The 27,454-nt window shown below is 31.8% G+C and overlaps 1 protein-coding gene, 1 long non-coding RNA gene and 1 pseudogene across 4 annotated transcripts; all 3 read left to right on the plus strand.

The window, feature by feature from the left end:
* Nucleotides 1–2,739, plus strand: LOC146929619 (uncharacterized). Of its 2 annotated transcripts, XR_015008281.1 has the most exons (3): nt 1–1,496; nt 1,617–1,741; nt 2,226–2,739. It is a non-coding gene; the product is annotated as an uncharacterized LOC146929619 (long non-coding RNA). The 2 variants fall into 2 exon arrangements; XR_015008280.1 differs by having other exon boundaries at nt 1–1,741.
* A 13,570-nt stretch (nt 2,740–16,309) lies between these two features.
* Nucleotides 16,310–21,682, plus strand: LOC146929620 (G-type lectin S-receptor-like Serine/Threonine-kinase). The gene is made up of 8 exons (XM_085701442.1): nt 16,310–17,904; nt 18,695–19,189; nt 19,472–19,615; nt 19,715–19,926; nt 20,024–20,234; nt 20,340–20,577; nt 20,697–20,847; nt 21,215–21,682. The coding sequence occupies exons 1-8, from the start codon at nt 16,554–16,556 to the stop codon at nt 21,515–21,517; spliced, it is 3,105 nt and encodes a 1,034-aa protein (XP_085557568.1). The 5' UTR covers nt 16,310–16,553; the 3' UTR covers nt 21,518–21,682.
* A 4,812-nt stretch (nt 21,683–26,494) lies between these two features.
* On the plus strand, nt 26,495–27,039 carry LOC146929621 (calcium-binding protein PBP1 pseudogene; annotated as a pseudogene). The gene has a single exon (XR_015006093.1). The product of XR_015006093.1 is annotated as a calcium-binding protein PBP1 pseudogene (transcript).
* The last annotated feature ends 415 nt before the right edge of the window (nt 27,040–27,454 follow it).

The raw sequence follows: 27,454 nt of genomic DNA on the forward strand, positions 1-27,454 counted from the left end.
CGATACTGTTTTAGTTTTTGCTTCATCATGGGTGGTTTTCTTCCTTTTTTTTACAATTCTGCATTTTAAGGGTTTTATTTTTTGTTTTTTTAATTGTTAGTGGATTATGTACCAGAAATTGTTATGTTGCATGGCTGTAGAAAAAACTTCCTTTGTTATGTGGAGTATAGTAGAGGTCATGATGATTGAATTTTAGCTCATGGTAAGGTTTTGACACAATTGTTATTTTAGCTTCTGGTACTGTAGTTGAAAAAAATTTGATGCATGTGAGTTATTTTAGTTTTTGTGAGTAATCCTAAAGCTGTAACAGTTTTCATATTTGGTTTATTCTTTCCTATATCATTGAGCCGTACGAAAGTTGATTGGTGTAAATTTGTTTTAGTCACATCATTGAGGTCCAGAAAGTTGATGATACAGAAATTTGTGCATTTAAGATCAAGTTGATTTGATGATACAAAAATTGATCACATAGAAATATGTTAGCTTCTTTCGATATAAGAATGAACAAAGTGAATAAAATTAAATGATGTATTATTGTATTTCCATATAGGACTTTCAATGTCAAGGGTCTATGACTACATTAAGGATCTCAAAAATGATTTGGACATTTGGAAAATAGGATTTGGACTGTTGGATTCTAGGATTGTGACTGGTAGTAATGAGAATCAACATATGAAGCTCATTATTTTTTATGCAAAGGTTAGATGAATTAATTAAGATTTGTTGTAATTTCCTTTATGATTTATCAATGTTACTTATTAGTGTACATTTTGATTTATTTATATTTTTCGGTTTCTTTCTCGAATTTAGGGTGATCGAGTTCATGTAATAAATCGATATAGAGAATTGGAGCATTGGAAGGCTTTGGTCGAGGAAAACAGGATTTATAATTTGTATAATTGTCATGTGTTTGATAATGACATTGCATTTAATCCCTTTAAGGTTGTTTTTGGTTATGGTACAAAGGTGCAGAAGTATGACAAGTTAACTAATGTTCTTACTCATGAATTTCACTTTAAGTCATTTAAGGAAATTCATGATGGAAAATTCAAAACTGACGTTTTATATGGTATAGTTATGTGCTTTAATTTATTTTTTTGTTTTCTTCGATTATAATGTTCTTATAGATGTAATTTTTTTTTTTAAGAAATCATCGGGTTTCTTCATGAGATTGTCAAGACAACGCCAATTGGGACTGGAAAGAAATTGTGTTGAAAGATAAAAGGTGTTATTTTCTAATTTGTCAGCATCAGATGATAGGATTTTGTATAAGTTTGATAATGACCTGAAAGATGTATTTTCTTATGCAGTGGGAATATGATTGATGTTACACTATGGGAAAAATACTTCGTAGCTTTATCATTTACCATCTATTTACCATGAGTTCTTTGCTTCCATTTTGTAGTCAATGATAACCTAAATATATGTAACAATTGGTCAGGTTCGAGGCTGCTCATCAACCTACATCATCCGGTTGTTGAAAAGTTTAAGACTTAGTAAGTTTGCATTATGATTTCACAATACAGTGTTAGAATAACTTATTATTTCACAATCTGATTTGATTGTTTTTTGACCATATTTCTTGAATTGTTGTCGTGACCTTAACACTTCTCAAGCTCAGAGTCAAAGCTTCAGTCAGAACTTAAGTCAAATTTTGACTTCTTTTCAACGTATTTCGTACAACGATTTTTCCAATCTGTCTCAAGTTAGGCCAATTGCCGAATTTATAAACTCAGTCAAGGTTTGCTTTTTTTATGCACAAACATGCTTTGAGTTTTTTTGCGCACAAATTAAAAATACATATTGCATTATTCTTTATTTCATGTGCATAATTTGTGTTAGGATACATACTGAATCACTATTTGGAAAACAACTAAATTCAATCCTAACCAGTTTGGATGGTATTATGAGAGTTACACCACATGTTCGAAGACATCAATGTCAAATGGTGCTATCTATAAATGCACATGCGTGAGTGATGCTTAATTTCTATTTGTTTCAACAATTTTAACTGGCCAACGGGGTACATATAATCCACATGCATGCATTTATCTAGACTTTATAGGAAGATAATAGGAAGATAAATTAGAAGTCATCGTACATTTTCTTTAGCTTAAAATCAGTTATGCTACCTTCATTTTATAAATTATATGTAACTATATTTGCATACATCTTATCCATGTTAATATGCATTAGACTAATATTGCAGTTATTTTCCTGTTTAGCATTTCCCAAACGAAGTGTCAAGAACAATTCTGAAAGAAAAGCGCAAAACAATCACTCTCATTGATGACCAGACACAGAGAAAGTATAAGTGTCGCCTCATTACCCCTGAAAGAGGAAGCTATGAAAAATACTTGTGTGGGCAGTGGTTCAATCTATGCAGAGAACGTGTGATGGAAGAAGGTGGTAAGCTCATCTTTGATTTCGAAAAGTCACCGAAGAACTTGCACGTTCGAGTTGTTCCAAAATAGATCTTTGCTGCTGAACTATTTGAACTTCTACTATTTTTGCGTATCGCTTTGGACTGTAATCGTAAACAATCTTGACTTTGGGATGTCATTTGTTTTTTTTTCATTTTGTTTGATGTAAATATTGGCAAAAATCCCTTTTTGGTTAGTCTATGACACTTGCAGTCTCTTTTATAAACCTAACTATTATGTAACGTTAATCTGCATATTGTTGGTTCCTTCATTGGTTCCAATTAGTATCATGTTAATTATAATGTTGTTTTCCTAATCTCTTGAACAAAATAGAACATGCTCTTTTCCTACAGCAAATCTTTATAATGTTTTGGTAAAATTTTTAGAAATGTACATATAGCTGAGATTTGTGCAATATGCTTGCTTGATTTTCACATTTAAGAACCGCAACAATTTCTTAGAAAAATGCAGCTATTTCCCTTAATTTGTTCATTTCTCCTTTATAACAAAGTTTTTTAAAAATACAGTAGTGATTTATTTAGAATATCCGAGTTTGTGCAATATTCATTAATTTACTCATTTTTCCTTTGGAACAATATTTTTACAAGATACGTTATTCAACCCGTGCGAAGCACGGGTTTGTAACTAGTATATAATAAAAATTATAATATTTATAAATGTTGCACAAATTATATACTTTTCATGTACATATAGTGTGTTCAGAACTAAACTAAAACACGTATAAATGTTGAATAATTAATCGAGTGAGTTTGATTTTTTTTTTAACAAATATAAAAAAAAGAAATAGTAATGCTCGTTATAGCGAAAATTTCAATTGTGAACACATCCCAAACAATGTATGCATATACAAGTTACTGTAGCTTACAATAACTTGTATATGCATACATTGTTTAGGATACCCTAAAAAAAAAGTTAATGTAGCATAGTCTCGTTTTTTCATCCCACCACCCATTTTTTTTCGTCAAATGAGAATCCTATGTAGTGGTCATGAAAGTTTTGCAATGTTATTTCTAGCTAGAAATAACAATGCTTCATTCAATTCCAGTCTTAGACATACTTAAAATTCTTAAAGAGTTTGCTGCTCGTCTGGTTTATACAAAGTTCGATGGATTAGTTTTCACAATTGCTTGACGAAGATAATTGATTTACTCAAAAAAAAAAATAGCAGTGCTAAAAAATAGTAAGTTAAATTTTTTGTTGTGAATTAAAAGTCAATTTGGGCCAGTGTCTTTGTTCGTCAATATCCACTATTCTTTTGTTCACTTTTCTTCGTTGACTATGCAGTTTTTCAAGTCTAGTTCGATGGATATATCATACTATTGGCATATAGGGTGCTCTAAATTCCAGCAATGCACAAATTCTTTAGACCATTTAATTTTTTTTTAGGGGAGACCGTTCTTCCAAACTTATAAGATTCTTTGATATTTGGTTTAATTAAATTTTATTGCTTTTATTTTCACCATTTTGTGGATTGATACCCTGTTTTATGATCTGATAATTTTGATCCCTCCATCGCATTATTCAACCGAAAAAAATGGTGATATGTTTTAAATGGCGAGGTATATGATATGATAATGGAAAATATCAATATTGAAGAGGTCATAGGTGGAGGAATCAACAATACTTTAATTGCTTTATTTTCTAAGGTTGAGAGCCCTCATCGCCTAAATGATTTCAGACCATCTCGTCGGAAGTTTATACAAAGTTCTTTCTAAAGTTCTCATCAATAGACTGTGTCGGGTTATGCCTAGTGTAATTTCAGAAACACAATCATTTTTGATTCATGGTCGACAAATTCTTGACGGAATACTGATTGCTACAGAGTTGGTGGAAGATGTTAAGTGCCTGAAAAAAGATTGATTTCTGCTCTTCCCCCAGCTCATTTTGCTCGCGCTCAGCTGTTTGGACATTTATACCCCTGCGTGAGTTAAGTCCCGCAGCGCGACTTAACTCACGCACCTTATAATCTTTGCGTGAGTTAAGTGACGCACCACTGGCCTGTGCGCGAGTTAACTCACACAAGTTGGCCGGTGGTTAGAGCTGAAGAACACACGTTTTTTTGACTTTCTTCAATGCATTTTAATTGGTTTTGCACGTTTTTGGTAAGTTTTTTCACGTTTTTAGAACCTATTTTTGGTAGATATAAATTCAAATAAAGTAAATAAATGAATTAGAATAAATTCAACGTGAATTATAATAAAAATTGCGTATTGAATAAATTCGAATAAGGTTACGTATTAAAAATAATTGAAAAAAGGCCTAATTAAACTCAACGTGAATTCAAATAAAGTTGCGTATTGAATAAATTCGAATAAAAGTTACATTACATTACATAAACAACATGTATGTCAATTATATATGTTTATAAATATGTCCTATCATTACATTACATTCGGGATGCACCTTCAAACTACAACAATTATCTTACCTCTGAAATGGTAAATTCAAACTGGCTAAACACCAGGACTCCAACATACACCTGGCATCTCTATTGTTTGATTCAAAAGATTAAATTATTGTTAGTTTGGATTAGATGGTGGTATTCAAGTGTCAAAAGAATGAGGTCCATTCCTTGACACTTCAATACCTTCATCTAAACCAAACTAACAAGAATTTATTCTTTTGAAAGGAACAATGGGAATGTCGGGTGTATGTTGGGGAAATAGCGTTTAGCCAGATTGAATATCCATTTCAGGGTAAGACAATTGTTGTAGTTGGAATGTGTATTCCAACTACAACAATTGTCTTACCTTTAAATGGGGTAAATTCAAACTTGCCAAACAGCAGGACTCCAGCATTCGACTGACATTTCCATTGTTCCATTCAAAATATTAAATTATTGTTAGGCTTGGTTTAGATGATGGTATTCAAGTGTCAAAAGAATGAGGTCCATTCCTTGACACTTCAATACCTTCATCTAAACCAGCCAAACAAGAATTTAATCTTTTAAAAGGAACAATGGGAATGTCAGTCGAATGTTGGAGTCCCGCCGTTTGGAAAGTTTGAATTACCCCATTTAAAGGAAGACAATTGTTGTAGTTGGAAGGCACATTCCCTACATAATCACGATCTTCTGGCAGAATCAGACTCTTGATAATATCTTCAGTTGATCTCAGCAACGTTACCCGCATATCGATCCACTAGAACATGTTGTGCTCCCAAGACATGGTCGTCACGTTTTCGTCGTTCTTTAACTCCACCCAAGTGAATGATACTCTCCCCTCGTCGAGCGTTGGACGTTTATACCGAACGTATTCCACCCTCCTTGTGTCTCCGGGGTTTGACTCCTTGGTTGAATTCATTCAGTTCATCCTTGAGACCTCTTAACGTTACACCAAGGCACCGAACCTTCAACCTATGAGGTTCTCCGCCGTAGAATTTTGCATGAACATCGATCCACCTGGCCATTGCTTCAAATCTACACAATAAGAAATAAAAAAACAAACAATGAAAAACTCATTCAAACATTTCATCAAACACTTGGAGTGCAAATTATACATAAACCCTAAAACCCGTAATTACAACATTAACATGCAAATATCTAACCACAATTAAGCAACATAAGTCATCTTATCTTAATATATAATACGAAGGTTCACAATGCATGCCTGATATGAAAACCCTAAACCTAATTCAAATCTCACAATTACCTTTGTGTCCCCCACTTTAATTAACCCTAATCCTGCCTTTTTGGAGAGGTTTAAAAAATGTCTCTACAGGGAGTTGAACTCGCAACCCATTGCCTCCATCCAAGCACTTTGACCACTTGACCAGTAGCTGTTTTAGTGATATAATATTGCTTCCACTAATGCATATCCTGTACCAAACAGACATTTTAAAATGCAATTAATCTCTTTTCCTCTCCTTCCCGACTTTAACGTTATACGGTTTTGAAGTCATGTTCTCCCTTTATTCATTCGATCTCAACCCAGAAATCATCCATTTCCATCCCTTTCTTCCCCCTTTTCCTTCAATTTATCCGCAAAAATATGATTCCGATGCATATTTCGTCCATGATAACTTATTAATGGTATGATCACTAAACTAATTTTGATATCAATGCTATTTTATTATTTTATTCATTTTGATTTTCTGGATAGTGATTAGGGTTTCAAAATTTGGGGATTTTATGATTTTTCAATTCAATTAAGATTGTTTCTCAATCCTTGAATTTTCAAATATACAGTCTTCACGTTTTCTGATATAGGTTAGGATTGGCAATGGTTATAATTTCTAATAGTGATTTAGTCCTAAAAAATAGCGAAAATTGCCACCTCAACGTATTTTTGTTATTGTATCCTTAAACACTGCTTAGGTAGTTTTTTTTCAGCCTGAACACACGTGCAAATGTTGTTCCTATAAAATAGCCACGCCAAGCATGACTGATGTGTAGTGGCCTTTCATAAATCCTTGAAAATATAGTCTTGACCCTAAACACGTACAATGTTGTTGCTTGAAAACCCTTGAAAATAGCCACTCCAACCATGACTGATGTGTAGTGGGTTTAGATAAATCCTTGAAAATAGCCACGTCTCCAAGCATCGTGGGTGGTTTTTCATGATATCTTTCAAATTCTCACTCTCTTCTTATAAATAGGTGTCTTTGTTGTTGCCCTACATGTTCTGTTTTCCATAATCTCATAAATCATTGAAAATAGGTAACGCTCCAAGCATAACTAATGTGTAGTGGGTGGTTTTACATAACTGACTCCCCCTTTATAATTCACTCATCTGATGAATCCTTGAAAATTGTCACCACTCCAAGCATAATAACTGATATGTAGTGAATCACAATTTATTTATTTGTACTCACTAATGTGAAAACCCTAAACCTAATTTAAATCTCACAATTACCTTTGTGTCCCCCACTTTAATTTCTTTTTCATTTTCCAAAAACGTTACTTTATCTATGTCATCTCTTTTTTTTCAGCTTCAATACACCATTTTTTTTTCATTGTTCCATCTCCCTCTCTCTCAATTCTCTGTTCACTATCACCATTCATTATCCACACCATCAGTGCAGTAACCAAACAATAAGTTATCACGCCGTATCCATCTGTCATCACTAACCAACCGACAATATATTTAATGTCAGTTGAACAAATGAAACACCTGTATTTGTTAGTATATGGTGGAGATGGTTCTCATATTTTAGATTGCGGCGAATTTTTGAATCATTCAAATCATCCTAAATACAATGTTGTTTACAAGGAAATTTTTCGTAATGTACCAGCATGATTTGTTCCCTTTTTTTAAGTTGTATTATTATTTTTAACATTGTATTTGCACAAATAGATTATGAATTAACAGTATAATTGAATATTTTGTTTGCCATCAACATGACCCGTGCGGTAGCACGGGTGAAAGGTCTAGTTTACATGTAACATTGTATCATTTCTTGCAAGCAAAATCAAAATTTAAACAAACCCTAAATCTAAAAAAAATCTCTAAAAAAATCTCAAATCTACAACATAAACATGCAAACATCTAAACATTTAAGCAACACAAGTCATTTTCATGTAAACATTGTATGATTTCTTACAAAAAAAAACCAAAATTTAAACAAACCCTAAATCTAAAAAATTTCTAATTTAAGAGAAAAAATATAACATATAAACATAAAAGGTTAAGGGTGTTTGATTATGAAAACTTACTTGTTATTAGAGTGTTGTTTGATTTGAACTTGAAGGAATTTTGGTTTTGGGTGATTTGAGAGAGGTTTTTGAGATTTTAGATGAGAAATGAGAAAATGAGGTGTTTTGTCTTGTTTAAGACAACACGTAGCTTGAGCTAACTAACGCCGCGCTAGTTAACTCACGCAGCGTTAGTTAAGTAACGCAGAGTTTAACACTTGCGTTAGTTAACTAACGCAAGGGCATTTTTGGCATGGCTGCAGGGCGCGAGTGAAAAGTGCAGGGGGAAGAGCAGAAATCTAAAATTTGCTTCTTTTCAAAGTTGATTTTGAGAAGGCTTTTGATTCAATAGATTGGTCCTATCTAGAAGCAGTCATGAAAAAAATAAATTTCCCTACCTTATGGCGTAAATGGATTATGCAATGCATTAGCACGACAGCTGCTTCGGTTCTAGTTAATGGTTGTCCAACGGATGAATTCAAGTTTGAACATGGGTTGAGGCAAGGTGACCCGCTATCACCTTTTTTTATTTTTAATAGCAGTTGAAGACTTGAACATTATTATAAATGCTTTAGTGGAGGCTAGCCTTTACTCTGGATATAAGGTGGGCGCCAATAATCTTACTCAAATCACTCATTTACAACTTGCCGATGATACTTTGTTAATTGGATATCGTAGTTAGGAAAACATATCGTAGTTAGACTTGAACATAATTGCCGATGATACTTTGAAAGCTTTTCTTCTTCTCTTTGAGGCGACATCTGTTCTAAAGGTGAATTTTCACAAAAGCATGTTAGTTGGTGTTAACATTCATGACTCTTGGTTGGTTGAGGCAACTTTTCTTCTTCATTGCAAGTTGGACCGTTTACCTATCCTCTATCTGGGGTTGCCTATTGGTGGTGATCCTCGCAAGTTAAAGTTTTGCCAACCTTTGCTTGATCACATTAAGTCAAGATTATCGGGTTGGAAGAGTAAAAATCTTTGGGTGGCCGCTTAGTCATTCTAAAGTATGTCTTGTCCTTTCTTCCGGTCTATTTTCTTTCTTTTTTCAAGGCTCCAGCAGGTATCATTTCCTCTTTTGAATCTATTTTTAATTGTTTTTTTTTGGGTGGGGTATTGAGAAGGTTAGAAAAATATCTTGGATTAATTGGGATACTATTTGTTCAAAAAAGGAGAATGGAGGCTTGGGGGTGTGGTGGATTAAAGAATTTAATTTAGCGCTTCTTGGCAAATGGTGTTGGAGGATGAGGGTTGAAAATAGAAGTTTGTGGTATACATTCTTAGCAGCTAGGTGTGGAGAGGTTGGAGGTATTATTCCCGAGGAGGGACAGTTTAATTTTGTTTGATGGAAGAAAATGTCATAACTCCTTGACCAGATCATCATAGATGGGTCTTTCTTCCAAATAGAAATAGTTTCCATATCCGATGTCATCAAAAACGTTGAATAGATCGAAACCATTTTCAGCAATATTATCGAAATCAACTCTCAATTTCTTCAATAACCGTGATTCTTCAATCCACTTTGATTAGTATGTTGGTGTTGGTTTAGAATCTTGGAGGGTTCTCTTCTCAAAGTCTCATGTTTGATTCTCTCTTATGTCAATTTGGCAGGCTAGATTGGCTTCTTTTAGAAAAAATAAGAACGGTGAGTTCTTCATTCAGGACAACCATAGTTGCTTTATGATGGTTGATTTTAGGCTCCATTGAATTGATCACAGAGAGATTTTAAAAGCTTTTATCTTGACATCCACAATGTGATCCAGGGCATCATAGTAGGTTTTGTGACAAATTTAAATAGTTAAACCTTTTAGGGTTCAAATTGTTTAGTGATAAATTTAAATAAATCTTCATAATCTAACATTACAGAGTTGAGCTTCACCAATGAAACACTGGAGTGTGTCTGTAGCCCATCCATAATATTGAATTGTTCACCCGGTTAACCCAAATCCACATTCCCCAATTGGATTTTCTTCTTTGCGGGTTTGAGTTGAGTTGTGGTTCTATATCCACCACTAAGTGCTTATAAGGATAGATAAATGGGTTCGGGTTCCCGACATAAACTATAAATTTTGGAAAATATTTTATGTACACTCCTAACCATAAAACAAGTAGAAAAAGTGAGTGATCTGATAAAAATAGACTATGTTTGGCAACGCTTTTTTAGTAGCCAAACCTGAGTTTACTTTTTCAAACTTGGTTTCTAGATTTTTTTATCTTGTTTGGGTGAATGAAAAGTGATTCTAGAAAAGTCAGTTTTCATCTCAAAACGCTGGTACAAGTGAAGCTGGTAATTCTAGCTTCTGCTTTTGTGAAACTCAGTTTTGATTTCAATGACATGTATAGTTACCAATATACCCATGTTTTCTTCTCCAATTTCCTATGAATAAACATCTTTCTTGTTCTTCTTCCTTAAAAAGAACATACTTCTTCTTCTTTATTTTTGCAGATCTATCCTAATTTTGTCAGATTTGCAAATGAAACAGAGAGAAGAGGGCAAAAAAATAAATAATAATATAACTTAAAACAAAGAAAAGGAACCAAATGACTGCAGATTTGTTAATTGGTGAGTGATGGAGAAATGGTACATGAGAAAACTAGTGAAATGAAAGTGGGGGAGGAAGAATGAGGAAACACCCAATCTCCATGGAAAAAGCTTAAACAGAGAGAGTATGAATGAAAAATAAAAAATTTGAGAAACTATAAACAGAATAAACGGGTACTGTTATTAATTGAAATGGGTAGTAGTATTACAGAGAGATTAAAATGGTTGAAGAGACCATAGAATCTTCTTCATAAATGACTTTGATCATTATATTTGTTATGTATTAATTAAAGGAGATCTAGAGAATTCTTATTTGATTTTTTGAAAATGATTTAATAAATGTATGAATCGAGAGAAAAGTACTTTAATAAATCCCTAAAAAAAGTACTATTAATAATGATTAATGAAGCAATTTTGTCAAAAAAAATGATTAATGAAGCAATAAAAATCCAAATATGATAACTTGAAATAATTATCTTAAATGAATATTTAATTTTAATTATAATCAAAAGGATAATTTGGTCATTACACATTCAAAATCAATTTTGATTCAAACCATCCAAACAACATCAACTTATAAGAATCAATTATAAACGAGTCTATCCAAACATAATCAATTCACATCAAACTCACTTTTAACCAAAATTAATTCTCTCAAACTCAATTCTATCAAAATCAATTCTCCCCACCGCCATACCAAACACACACGTAAAATGTTGATGTGTCATATGAAGAAAGACAGAGATAAAACATAAAAGAGTGTTCAAATATCATTGTTTTGTTTAGAAGAATAGACTTATAGCATTTCAGTATATGTGTACTAATTTGAGATGTGACTACTCACTAAAAGATGAACGATCTACATTCGTTTGTTTGCAAGTAAACTCCATACGAGAGTTTTGTAAAAATAAGTATTCCAATATCAGTGTTCATAAATTTTAATGTTGTTGAAACAAAATTTTAATGTTGTTGTTTAATACCATAATGTAATAGTATAATGCTTCATGTATCATTTGTCAAAAGTAACCCACTATAAAGTCTTTGCTCGAGACCTGAGCTAAACTTGTTGGCTGAGTTTAATAGTATTGATCTCGTGAATATTACTTCAACATAAAAAGACAAAAAAAGTCCTCAGCATGTGGCCAACCAATTATGATTTGGTACCAACTTAGTGCTTCTAGTAGATTGCATTGTACCAAGAAAAGGGATGACTAGATTATAGAATCATACCATCCAAATCCAAGTTTTTTTTTTCCTTTTTCTTTCATTAATGTTTGCAGCTCATTTACAGTAATCTTTAGATTCGAGTGCCGTCACATTCAGCTAAAGTTTAACGAAGTAACAAATAGTTTTTTTTAAGAATCAAAAATGGAATATATTAATAACAACGATGAATCCTCTTTAACATAAGGTATACTAAAGAAGTCACCGCAAAGAACAAGCAGTCACTGTATAATTACAAAAAAAACAAATCAATCGATATCCAAACAAAGTAACGGGTCCGACCACCATCTATTTGTGCCATAAACAAAATTGGCCTTATGTGCTTTCAGCCACCACAAAGAATTATACTTCACCTTTTCTAACATATCTATCATATTAAGATTAATAAGATTTTTTTCCTTCATTCGTTTAATAAGATTTCGTGGTTGAAGGACCAATCCAAAACTCTTAAAAGATTGGTTCGTTTAATAAGATTTCGCGGTTGAAGGACCAATCCAAAACTCTTAAAAGATTGGTTAGGTAGTTCTATCCTTCACTCATATAGTACTTATTTTTCGATTGAATTTCAGATTTATCAAGACTCTTTCTTCTAAAAACTGAAGAGTTGACATAAAAAAAATATATTATAAATTAATTTTATCTACAGAACAATATATTAATATAACGAGAAATCACATATAAAGTACCTAAAAATATATTAATATCCAATGAAACTTTAAAGTACCTAAAAATTCTACATATATTTTTTTGAAGTGAAAAATCCTACGTACATAAAACTCTATTCCATAATAGAAATGACATTTACCAAAAAATAATATTATAATTAAAATGAATGTCACTCTCAAATCTCAATTGACGATATAGTATTAATTGATTTTTTTTTCAAATTTGTCATTTAATTAATACTTTTATAACAAAAATACATCAATAATTAATAAGTATAATTTAGTAAGAGTAATACTTTTTATCGACAATCCATCAATTTTGCTTTTAACTACAACATATGTGTGACTTAATCCTCTTTTATGCTTGTGATTGTTTTCTTTGACATTTTACCTTTATATTATAACGAGATATTTTTTTATTTTGCTTCACTTTAACACTCCTTATATAAAGAAAGGAAAGTCGCTTAGTTATATATAATTCCATTTTAATTTCTTTAAAAAAAAAAAAAAGAGTAATTTTTTCAAATCAAAACATTCCTGTTCTTTCTTATATTGCGGAGTGACTTAGTGAGTACACAGGAAAGACATTATATTTACTTAAGACTTAAAAATCTTCCATTCGTTGGAATTTTCGATATATTCAAAACAGCTAAAGAAGAATGTGAGTCGATTTATGTGGGTCAGGAGAGAAAAACAGTGGTATTTGACACTGAACAACGACTTAAAATTTTTTGGGTGGAAACTTTTCTAAACATCAACAAATAAACATCTTTCTTATTGGAAAAAATGGGGTGGGATGTTTTTTTTTTCTTTCAATTTCCCCATTGCTTTGTAAGATATTCAAACACTAGACTAGGGCCAGTTTTCTGTGTGGAAATTTTGGTGGACACCATATATTGGATATAATATTTTGGCACTCTTACATATTTAAATTTTTTTTTTTTTGTCAAATTGTCTAATGGCTAAATATTCACCCTTTAAGATCAAGCCCTACATATCGTAATATCTCTACCACTCAGCTATGCTCACGAGAATTGAGATACTTTATACTTATCATAACTCCATTTTCATGAAAAATTAATTTCGAATCAAAATTTTTCCAGTAGTATACAAATTGTTTTGTACCAATACTTGAAAAATGGCATACCAAAAATCCATATTTATATTTCAATCTAGACTTGACGCATTCATTGTCGGGGTTAATAGTATACTAAATAGAATGCACATTTCTTCTCTTTTCTATGATTGCATGACACAACATGCAATTCCAAAAAAATGAGTCAAGTTTACAATATGTACAAAAGACAGAGACAATAATGCTGCTTGGTTGAAAGAAGACGCTAAGAGGATGTGGAAAAAAAAAATTAAAATATGCAAAAGGAAGGGACCCATATGAAGAAATATGAAATTGGCTAAATCCAATGAATTTGACCTCATTGTCCCCTCTGTCTTTCTTCAATCAAATATTCAACTTTGGCTATAATATATCAATCATATGGCAAATCATTATTCTAGTACAGCAGGAAGGTATATAAATAATTCAAGGCCAATTTAAACAATTTGAACAATTCAAGGCCAATTTTGGCCAATTTTATGGCCAATCATATGCTCCTAAAATTTGAACAATTTTGGTCTAAATCTGATGATGCCTTCAAATCCAAGGCAACATAATACCAAAAATAATTCTAGCAACAAACACTGAAGTATGTTGTTGCTATTATGTTGAACTCCACATGACATGGTTTTGAACCTTATATTTATTATTTCTCTGTCCTTTTTTGTATGACAAGGAGAAACATAGCTCATTTCATGATCAAAGAATTGATACGAAGATTTATAAATAAAAAAGAGAGACACTAACTAAAGAAGTGACAACCCTTACTAAAGAATTGTCCAAAATTGTTTGAGGATTTAACATGTAAGTTTAAAGTTATAATTAATATCACATGTTTTATAAAGAGATATTGTATACATTTTTAAATCACAATTTATACTCTATAAGAATTATAAAATTTATAAAAATAGATATCAACAATACTTTGTCTATCCAAAAAAATTGTCATAATGAATTGTTTCACCAAAACTAAGAAAAGATAAAGAGAATTATAATTTTAATAAATTAACCTTATCAATTATTGATTCATTCTCATGTTGGAGAACAAATCAATTTTCTAAGATATAAATAAAAGAGGGAGACACCACATCTCCATACAAAACCTAAGAGTGTGTTTGGATGAAATAATTGGGAAATTTTAAAGAATTCAGAATTCTCGGCAATTCAAATGATTCAATTAAAATGATTTCATTTCTCAATACTTTTCTTTGGATGGAGTAATACAAAATTTCATTGTCATCATTTTTGTGCAACTTTTATAAATTTTAATTTTTTAGGCCAAATTTAAAATTGAAATTAGGGGTCACTTTGTAAATTTCTAAAATTTTGAAGGGTTGAATTATAATTTTTGAAAAGTTAGGGGTCAAATTATAATTTTTGAAAAAATTGAGGGGTCAATTTTCAATTTTTTGGAAATTTATTGGGGTAAAATTGAAAATTTTGGAAAATTTGAGGATCAAAATGCAAAATTTGAACAATTATAACAATGAATAATTTTGAAATTCTTAACTTTTAGGTGTCATTTGAAATTCTCTAAATTTAACTTGAACAAAATATTTCATAAATTTCTATCATTTTGAAAATTCTTCAAATTATTATCCAAACAATGGATTTCACCTCAAAGTATTTGAATTCCATCAAAACATTGCATTCTCTCAAAACATTCATCCATCCAAACACACTCTAAGATTATTATATATATGTCTCACCTCTCCTATATATATCCAACATTTTATCTATTCATGGGCAATTTGAGACTTAATCACTCACGCTTAAAATCCAACAATCACTTAGGTGAGTTCCCACCTCTCCTATAACATGATCTAGCTCCTGCTCCCATACCAAGCCGGATTAGGGCTCTAATACTATTTGTTGGGGGAGTCTGGAGAAGCTGAGAGAAACAACATATCAATACTCCATAATCAAGAGGGAGAGAGAGAGAGAGAGAGAGAGAGAGAGAGAGAGAGAGAGAGAGAGAGAGAGAGAGAGAGAGAGAGAGAGAGAGAGAGAGAGAGAGAGAGAGAGAGTGAGAAGCTAGTGCATTTTATAACGAAGAATTAAAGCTCATATTTATTGTCTTGGTCTATCTTTCGTCTTATAATTCTAAGCAAATGTTAAGTAATGTGGGGCTTCTTCAACATGTATATTTTCAACATCCACAAATAGTTTCCGCCTTGATTGAAAATGATACACCAACTTTCATTGTTGTCATCGGCAATCATAGTTCAAACAATTATCATACTCAACCATGAAGAGTATAGTCACTTAAAGATAAACCATTTCAAGAATTTCCACATTGTCTTTATCGACAATCATAGTTAAAAAGAGCTATCATACTCCACCATAAGAGTATACTTCACTTAAAGTTAAACTATTCAAGAACTTTCCATGTCGAAGATCAATTTCAATCAACGCTTGTATACTAATCAACATCTTGTGTATTTCTGATTGTATCAAAATATCCTTGACTTGAAAATTCTACAAGGCAAAATTGATTTTTCCATCAATTTTTTCTAGTCCAAACTTCACAGCTGAAGTTGTGATTGCAGCTCTTTCATAATATCAACTTTCTAGTTTGTTATGTTGAGAGGGAAATTGCTAGCAACGTAGTATGAGATTGAATTTTATACCTCCTTCTAATCCCATGGGACTAAAACTAATTATAATATGATATGGAATGGAATGAGTGTATCATTTCACTTAGAATGAGGTTTCAGTGTCATTATGAATAAACTATAATTTAATTGTACCTAACTATGCATCAATTACTCAACCAATAAATAACAAAAGTAGACTATTTACCTCTTAATGTGAAAAGAAACTCTACTTAGGGTGGCCTTTGAATTCAACTAGTGGGAGAAACAGAAACCCCTCCTAAAATTGTGTGACAAACACCTAACATAAGAAGAACTTTAACAATTTTCTTTGTTATATGCTAACCAGAAAGATAATTATCCTTAATTACTCTTCTAATCACATGTTGTCTATCTTCTGTTTATGCTTAATGTTTTTCACTTCTTTTAACCATTGCTTAGCTAAAGATACCATAACCATTAACAATTTGTTAAGAGATGGAGGAAAAGATACTCTCATTTCAGCAGGAGAAAATTTTGAACTTGGATTTTTCACTCCTAATGGAAGCTCTAGTGTTGATAGAAGAAGATATGTTGGAATATGGTACTACAATTTGAGTCCAAAAACAGTTGTTTGGGTTGCAAATAGAGATAATCCAGTTCAAGATTCAAGTGGTAGTTTTGTCATTTCAGAAGATGGAAATCTCATGGTTTTGGATAGTAGTGGAAAATCTTACTGGAGTACAAATCTTGAAACATCATCGTCTTCGTTACCTAGGAAAGTGAAACTGTTAGACAGTGGAAACCTTATTGTAAGTGAAGAACAACAAGAACAAGAACAAGGACAAGGACAAGGAAAAGTGATGATTCTTTGGCAAAGTTTTGAAAATCCAACAGATACATTTCTTCCAGGTATGAAAATGGATGAAAGTTTATCATTAACTTCATGGAGAAGTAACGAAGAACCTGCATCCGGGAACTTTACGTTTGAACAAGATGAAAAAGTGAATCAATATATTATATGGAAGAGATCCATGAAGTATTGGAAAAGTAGTGTATCAGGAAAATTTGTTGGAAGTGGTGAAATGTCTTCAGCAATATCTTACCTTTTGTCAAATTTCACTATGAAAGTATCACCAAACAACACTGTTCCCTTTTTGACTTCATCATTGTATAAGAACACAAGAATGGTTATGACTTATTGGGGCCAACTTAAGTATCTAAAGATGGATTCACAGAAAAATTGGTTGTTGGTTTGGGTTGAACCAAGAGATAGATGCAGTGTTTTCAATGCATGTGGAAATTTTGGTAGCTGTAATAGTAAATATGATTCTATGTGCAAGTGTTTACCTGGATTTAAGGCTAATTCTGTTGAAAATTGGAAAGGTGGAGATTTTTCGGGTGGATGTAGTAGGAAAACAAATGTGTGTAGTGAGAATGCGAAGAGTGACATGTTTTTGAGTTTGAAAATGATGAAAGTTGGAAACCCTGATGCTCAGTTTAATGCTAAGAATGAAGAGGAGTGTAAGATGGAGTGCCTTAATAATTGTCAGTGTTATGCATATTCGTATGACGATATTGAAAAGGTAGCAAGGATTGGTGATAGTGGTGATCCTGTTTGCTGGATTTGGTATGATGATTTGAATAATCTTGAAGAAGAGTATGCGAGTGGCTGTGATCTGAATGTTAGAGTTGCATTTTCTGATATAGGTATCTCTTTTTTGTGTCACTTTATTCAATTCTTATAATTTATTGGCATGAGTTTCACATTTAGCTGAATATACTTGTGAACACATATATATGTATTTGGACTAACAATTTAACCATTGATTGAAAAGGAAAACAATTTTATTATCTTTCTTATCCTTCTGTGAATTGGTGATGTCTCACTTGCTCATGTGTTCGTTAAGTGTACTATTAGCAAACCAATCGAAAATGAGTAAATCACCGAAATAGTTCCTGCTTCTGTGAGGCGCTCTCAGTTACGTCCCTGAGATGTATTATTTTTTTTCTTAAGTCATTGGTTCCAATCCTCTCGCTCATATCCTCATACTTGTTCAAATAAGTTGGTAGAAGGTAAGCGGGCAACAAGCTGCGCCGCTAACCCTTTTTGGATGGCAAAACCAATCCTCATAAGTACAACATCCATGGACCAAGGAGACACAACATTGCTTAATTTATAATCGAAAATTTGAAAAAGATGTGTTTGATAGATAAAAAGAAAATGAGATTCTTCAATAATTTTGGATTAGACTACCGAATAAGTTAAGAATACCAATTTCTTATGTAAGCACCAAAGGCGTGTCCGACACGTCGGAGACATGTGACTGGTGTCGATGTCTGCTTACTTCTTTTTAATTATTTCTATATGCCATAAGTAGCCTTCAGAAAAATATGAAGAGCATGGAATCATTTTCATGTATGGTCCTGTAATGAAAAACTAAATGGAGATTGTTTCATGAATTACTCTATCTAAAGTTCCAAAATTCTACTTTTGCAGAATCAACAGGTAGAAGTTGTGGGACTTGTGGCACAAACTTCATTCCATATCCCCTTAGCACAGGACAACACTGCGGTGACCCCATGTACTTCAACTTTCACTGCAATACTACCAATGCTGAGCTTCAATTTGCGACTTCTGAAGGAACTTATCAAGTCATAAGTATAAATCCAGAAACACAGAAATTCTTGATCCATCAAAAAAATATACTTAACTGTGAGAGTCAAAGTTTTATACTTCTCAACAAATCATCTCCATTTCATCTTACCGGAAATTGCTATGTCGATCCAAGTACCTTTAGTTCTAATGCTCCTCTAAAACACGGAGTCGAAATTGAGTTAAGTTGGAAGTCTCCAATAGAGCCAATTTGTTCTTCATTGTTGGACTGCAAAGATTGGCCAAACTCGAATTGCAATACAACAAGTGATGGAAAGAAGAGATGTATTTGCAATAAAAACTTTCTTTGGGATGGTTTCAAACTAAATTGTACTCAAGGTAAAGTTTTTCCCTAATGTCAATTGGCAGAATTTTACGTCTATTTCATGTAATTTTTTCCCATATTCGTGCAATTTTGCATGAAATCTTTGCTATTTATAACTATTTGTCTTCCATCTTCACGTTGATAAACATGCTCGTTATTAAAATATCACCACGATCAAGGTTTTTATAATATCTTTGTGATTGCGACTGATGTTCTATCGGCTGCATTTGATTGTATTCTCTGCAATATCGACCATTTAAAACTTTGCACAAAATGACACATTTAATATCTTGTAGAAGGCGACAAATACCAATCGAAAAGGCATCTGTCCTCACCGGTGATCATTGTACTGACTTTAGCAACTGTGATTCTCTTAATTATTCTCTCAAGTACTATTACATGTACATACGTGCGCAAAAGGAGACAGTCCAAGACACAAGGTAATATTAACGATCTCTAAGACTCATTAAATATAATCCCCCAATATTCTATGAAGTAACTTGTTACTCAGATCTATAGTGTATCTTTTTTTCCTTCAGAAAACAAGGGGTCTGTTCAAAAAAACTCAGGCATCAACTTGTGTGACAGTGAGAGATATGTTAGGGACATGATTGAATCTAGTAGATTCAAAGAAGATAATGCACAAGCTATAGATATTCCACATTTTCATCTTGAAAGCATACTTGATGCTACTAATAACTTTGCCAGTGCAAACAAGCTAGGACAAGGTGGGTTTGGTCCTGTCTACAAGGTAATTATGAATTTTTTTATGCTTATGATTTTCATTTTGAAATTCATGGTGACACTATATTGATAGGAATGGAAAATTAATATTTTACTGTTGTCAGGGAAAATTTCCAAGTGGACAAAAAATTGCAGTAAAAAGACTTTCAAGTTGTTCTGGACAAGGTATGGAGGAGTTTAAGAATGAAGTTGTTTTGATCGCGAAGCTTCAACATCGAAACTTGGTTAGACTTCTAGGTTATTGTGTTGAAGGAGATGAAAAGATGTTGGTATACGAATATATGCCAAATAGAAGCTTGGATGGTTTCATTTTTGGTAAGACAATTTCTTGCAAATATTTGCTTTTAAAATCTTTCTTCATGTACTTTCAAATTTAGACTAATTTACAATGTTATGCCCCAATGGACAACAACATACAAGACAAGAAGTCATGTCTTTTATTAGACTGGGATACGCGCTTTAAGATTATATTGGGGATTGCTCGAGGACTTCTTTATTTGCACGAAGATTCTAGGTTGAGGATTATTCATAGAGATCTGAAAGCAAGCAACATTCTATTAGATGAAGATAAGAACCCTAAAATTTCAGACTTTGGCTTAGCGAGGATATTTGGAGGAAAAGAGACGGTAGCAAACACAGAAAGAGTGGTTGGAACATAGTAAGTTCAAGTTGTCATTGAAACAAAATTATTGCAATATTATTAATTCCTTACGGTTTAGAAAATGATTCAACATGTATGTATTATTTGATTTACGTTTCATAATTTGTGCAATGCAGTGGTTACATGTCTCCAGAGTATGCCCTTGATGGACATTTTTCAGTGAAGTCCGATGTTTTTAGCTTTGGTGTTGTGGTACTCGAGATTATTAGCGGGAAAAGAAACACCGGATTTTATCAAGTCGAACATGAATTGAGTCTTCTTGGATATGTAAGTATCTCGAGTTCTACTAAGATGTCTAGCACATACTACGAGAAACGTTCAATCACTGTAATTGATCGCTCTGTAACTATGGAATTTCATGTGATTTTTTCAACCATTTTGAAAATAAGTATCGCCACATAAAAAATGAACCCCACATTAGTTAGTGGACATACTTGATTTTAAAAAATAATGAGTTTTGTAGCATCGACACTTCTGATAGAAGACGTGTCTAATGTCCGACACGTGTCAACACGACACTGACACATGTATTAAAAAGAATGTTGAGAAAGTTTGTTGATACAATTCATTGATTCTCTTTTTTTTTTTTTGTTGATACATAAGAAATATAATTCATTGATTGAATGAATTGTAGGCATGGCATTTGTGGAAAGTAAGCAGGGCAATGGACTTCATAGACCAAACACTAACATGCAATGCAGAAGAATGCTTAAAATGTGTGAATGTGGGGCTGTTATGCTTACAAGAAGACCCAAATGAACGTCCCACAATGTCAAATGTGGTATTTATGCTAGGAAGTGAATCTAATACTCTTCCAACTCCTAAGGAACCTGCCTTTGTTATTAGAAGATGCCCTTCAAGCAGAGCATCTACATCTAGTAAAATTGAAACTTTTTCACGTAATGAATTGACAGTCACTTTGGAAAATGGTAGGTAGCTTACATTCTTAATTTTGGTTTAATTGAAATGAAATATTATTTGGTCCCAATTCTTGGTCAATATATGAATGAATATGTAATTTAGGTGTCACAATGGACAAGATCTGAGTAGGGTACTATAATATTAATATTTGGGTAGCAACTTTAATTTGCGACCGTTACCATCCCCTTATTTTTTATTTTTTTATATTTTTTATTCTTATTTGATTGATATGCTTTGTCATTATTTATTCATGTGAATGGGGTAGCTTGAATTGGGAACTAGGAAACTTCAATTGAATTTCATATTTGGATAGATTTGACCAATTGTTATCCATTACAGTGTCATAGTTGCAAATGTCAGAATGACTTTCTCTATTAAGAATAGATGCAAGACTGTGTGAGACTGAGGCTGAGCTATATTGGTCAACCGAGACACATTCAAAGTTTTGAGGTCTTAAACTATTGGTCATTTTCTCTTCTTTTTTTTTTTTTTGACAATCATATTGGTCATTTTTTCTAATAATCAATTAAGAAATAATTCAAATGTTTTTCCTAAGATATGCTAAATGATGACACATACCATAGTATTAGTTAGTATATATATTGTGAAAATGAAAACAACATTGTAATCAATTTATGGAAAAAGTAGTAAAAAGAGTAAAAAGAGGTCGTTTAAAAAAAAGAAAATACTAAAAGGAGGGGGTTTGAAAAGAAAAATGCGGAAAACACCTGTTAAACGTTGTCTTGTAAAGAAAATTAAGCTTGTTAAATTGTTGTTGTTAAGCAAAGTTATGGAAAATGTACACAGTAATTTATTTTATTTGATGAATTAATTAAAAATGACATGATTCAGAAGAAGAAAAACTAGAGTAAAATAACATATCCTCCTTTTATTAGATGGTTCGAAGTGTGGACATACCGGGGGTAGCACTTTGGTGACATTGGGGTGTCAATATCATGTGACATTCGCCATCCACAATATCACAAGTGTGCAAAAGGACAAAAATACTTGTTAATGAAAGAGAAGAAAGTAATGGTTTTTTGTCATTTTGCACACTTGTGACATTGTGGTTGACCAATATCACATGACATTGACACTCCAATGTCACCAAAGTGCTACGTACCCGACATATCGGATGTCATTTTGTTTTTTTTTAAACCGCGTATCCTCCGCACACAACTGCGGACACTAATCTCTTGACCATTGAGGGATCCAAATAGACGACAATCTCTCACTATGAATTTTTAGGGCTGCTGCATGGCAAGACTGAATTCGAACTTAGAACCTTGGTTAAGTTAGAAGAGACATATGTCATTTTATCTAAGCGTTTTTGGGAGTCCTATTGTTTATGTGTCACATTTAATTAACCTAAGAGATAAAATAAAATATAAAAAGTGGAAGAATTGGGTTTGAACTCTGAAGTAGTATAGCATTTTCCTATTCAAAAAGCTAGTGGTGAGGAAATTTAACTGGGGTTTCCGAATTCCATCCTTTTATTGAATTCACCGACTTGGCCCTCTTTGAAACCAACAAAGCATGACAAATTCCAATTCTTTTAGTTGAGCCTGATCAAGATGCTCTCTTTTTCTTTAAAAAAATAAAAATGAAAGTTCTTCATCTAAAGCAAGAAGCTTCAATTGGTATTTTCCTACTTAGTACAGACACCAATTTAATTATATATTTTTTCTCTTTTTTTATAAGCTACCAATTTATATATTAATATACATTTGAACAGAAAAAAAAATGAATATAAATATTTGTGGATGTACTCTAAAAAATAGGAAAATTCTTTCATACTCTCCAGGTTTGGTGGGTCTCGGAACACTGTATTTATATACATTTGAACAAAATAACTTTGAAGTAATTAAATATAAAAATGAAATTATATTATGTTATTAAATGTTAGATATGTACCAAACAGAACTCTAGGTACAACCTCCCTTCAAAAAATAAAGCTCTAAGATACAACCTCTCAAAAAAACAAAAACTCTTGGCACAAGGGTAAATGCAACCATGAGACACATATATAACTTTTTCCTCTATTATTTATCTTAATTGTTAGACTAGTAAAATTGTACCCCTAAAATAAACTAGTAAAATTGTAGTCATTTAGCAAGTAATTTTAGCAAAAAAATATATTCCGATTTTTTTCTCTTTTTTTAATATTATTTCTATTTTTTATCTTGTTTTACTATATGTAACAAAAATATATTGATCTTTTTCAATTGATATATTCTTTTTTTTTATATACTATTAATATAAAGTAATTTTGTAATATAAATGTTATTTTAAAGGTATTTTTATAAAATCAACAAAATTAGTTGCATTTTTTAATTCGTGTATTATTTGCTAACTTACTTCCAATAGAGACTAATGAATTTACCAGATACTACGTATGTTCCTATATGTAAGACTCTTTTCCACTACTTTCAACCTTAGTATACAGAGATGGATCCAGAAATTTCAATAAGTGGGGTCAAAGTTGTTTATAAAAAATAGGGTTAATTATGTTTCTAGTCCCTATAAAATAGCGACCTTGTAAGTTTAGTCCCTACTTAATTTTAATAGCATTTTTAGTCCCTATAAAAAAAAATTTACTTATAATTTTAGTCCCTGCTAAAACAAAGTTTGATTAATTATCCTTAAACTCTTAAATTTTTGAACGATTTTTTTGAGACAAGATTAGAACACTATGAAAGGTTCGTTTACTAAAATTTAGAATTTTCTGACATGAAATGAATTAAATATGAATTTTTTAAAACGACAAAAGTTAAAGATAAAAAGTAATAAAATCTGGATGTAGAAATCAAATTTTGCGATAATTTTTTGCGGACGAACTTTTAGTAATGTTCTAAACATGTCTGCAAAAAATTGTTCAAAAATTTAAGAGTTTAAGCATAAATTAAACAAATTTGAATTGAGTAGGGACTAATACTCAGTGCAGAAAAACAAAATTAGGGACTAAAAATGCTATTAAAATTAAGTATGGACTAAACTTACAAGGTCGCTATTTTATAGGGACTAGAAACATAATTAACCCTAAAAAATATTTATACAAAAATATATAAATTTTTAACCAATAAAAGGAAGGCATCATTAACAAAAAATTATAGATTATAAAAATCATGTCATTGTATATCGATTAAAAGAATACAACTTAATATTGAAGAATTACAATTTCTTTTGGTATATATGGCTTCATATTTTAAATGTGTTCTAAGATTTTTTCATTTTAAACACCATCCAATGTATCTCTCTATATATGTTGCTCGACAATCATTCAAAAATTCAACTCCCATATGGTCGTGCAATTCTTCATAAAGTTCAGCAGAGAAACTCCTATCAAAAAGTTGTAGTTGCTACATGTAATACTAATACTAACTTCAAAAGTAAATACATCATTAAAAAAGTAATAAGTCTTCTAGTTTTCACCAATTTACTTGAAAGATCACAGGTCCTTTCTAAATTAGAAAGTTTATTTTACAAGAGCTAACATATATGATATAACTTTCAAGTTGGTTGTCGAGTCCCATAAGCTCGAGAGAATTTTTTTTCTTTTTTATGAAGAAATCAACTTAGCACGTCAAAATTGACATCGGAGAGAACCTAAAGAAAAAATATTTAAGGATAAAATCAAGCTAAACTAATAAACTTCTCTTTATCAAATGCAAAAATTAAATCTTTTGGATGTAAACTTTCGATGCAAATAAGCAATTCACTGCTCGCATCTATAGATTTATTATTAAGTTCTTGAAGTTATGTGTCAATCACTTGATAAAATACCTTTATTTCTCTTTAAATACTCGTTGTTTTTGAAATGGAAGTCAATGCTCTTTGTTTAGACACACGGTGATACAACACAATACAAACTGATCCACTGTTTTACTCCCTCCGTTTCAAAATGAGTTTCGCTTTAGCCTAAAAAAATTGTTTTAAAATGAATGTCACTTTCAGTTTCCAATGCAATAATAACTTTTTCTTTTCAATTGTACCCTCCAATTAATACTCTGCACATTACTTTCAAAGTATTACTTTTAAAACTAACCAATAGTTAATAAGGATAATTTGGTAAAATAACCATTCTCTTTCTTTTAATCATTGCATTTCGTAATATGTGTGTAAAAACCTTAAACGACACTCATTTTGAAACGGATGGAGTATTGTTTAAAAAAGATAAGTGGGGTCAACATTTAAAAATATAGTGGGGTCAACATTTAAAAAGCCTCAATATTGCTTGAAAAAATAAAGCTAAGAGTGGGGTCAGCTGACCCCAAAGCTCACTACCTGCATTCGTGCCTGTTAGTATATACGTAACCTCTTTGAGTAAATCACGAAAAATTAAGAAATCTGATTCTAATATTAAATAAATTTATCGACAATTTGTATTATTTTTGGAATTCATTAATTAAATATTGCAAAAAAACATGTAACATTATTAAGGATATCGTGGTAAAGAAATAATTAATATAGTTGAAAATTTGAAATGGATACAAAAATGAAAATAATTGGTAAATTTTAAGTAAAAAAATTACTTTTTAAAGTTTCAATGCATCATTTTCAAGGCAAGATTTTTTCTTTAGACTTCTTAACAAGTGCCCTAAATAAATAATCAGAATTACACTTTGTATTAATTGCTCTTGAAAAAAAAATGGTAAAAGAGGTAAATAAAAAACAAAAATTGTACTTTGTATTTTTTATGTTTTGGTTGAAGGGTAACTAAAATTGAACTTTGTATCTTTTATGTTTTTTGGTAGAAAAATTGCATTTTGTATTAAAAAAAGGTAAAAGAGGTAAATTAAAAAAACAGCATTAATCACTTTCACAAAGGGAAGTTCATTACTTACACCATAAGACTTATGAAATGACAAAGATACCCCTTACAAACTTCTAGGAAACAGGGTAGCAGGTGTGGTTTCTTGTCCACAATCAAAGCTGATGAGCGAATATTTCTGTGTTTCTTTGCTGTCATCCAAACAGGGTTCATCTACTTCTCTTTCCTTCCATCTTCTTTTTCACACTATTCTATTCACATATATAAATACCACCATTCATTCAACAAACTCACATCAAATTTTCATTTTTTCAACAATGGCTACCAATGGTTTTGAAGACTTGTTACCAGTGATGGCAAACAAGCTAGGTGGTGAGGGTTTAATAAAGGAGCTATGCAATGGTTTTGAATTGTTGATGGACAAAGAAAAAGGTGTGATAACATTGGATAGTTTGAGGAAAAACGCTGCTGTTTTGGGTTTACAAGATTTGAAGGAAGATGAACTTGTTGGTATGATGAATGAAGGTGATTTAGATAGAGATGGAGCACTTACTCAGATGGAGTTTTGTGTTTTGATGTTTAGGTTGAGTCCTGAATTGATGGAAGAGTCTTGGTTTTGGCTTGAAGAAGCTCTTCAACATGAACTTGGTGACAACAACTGTTCCTTGTAGTTTCCTAGGAACAATAATTGATGATGTTTTGTTCTTGTTTTTATGTTGTTACAGTTCATCTTATTGAAAATATTGGAAATAATTGACATTTTTTTTGGATATTCTTTGTTTTTTATATTGTTTTACAGGATCAAACGCATACAATAAATTTAATTGAAAATAATTGGTAATTGATTGTGGTTGGTAAGCCTTATGGTTTTTGGTTGTTGATAGTGGCTTCATTAGGCCAAAAAGTCTTTTTGATTAGTAAGTTTTTAATCTAGAAATTTAGAGGGAAATTTGAGTTCCCAACTATGAAGCCCAGATACGGATGCGGGTACGATACGATACGGGTACGCGAATACGTCAAAAATTTCAAATTTAGGATACGATACGGCTTGGATACGTTTACAATTTTTTTTAATATATATATATATATTAGACATAAATGCACAAAAAATAAATAGCGTGAAATCTTAAAACTAATTACACCAAGTCAAAATACAATGGACCATTCACCAACTAAGATATC

This window comes from Medicago sativa, chromosome 4, assembly GCF_051527215.1.
Source record: "Medicago sativa cultivar Bolivia chromosome 4, Bolivia_mono, whole genome shotgun sequence".
NCBI lineage: Eukaryota > Viridiplantae > Streptophyta > Magnoliopsida > Fabales > Fabaceae > Medicago > Medicago sativa.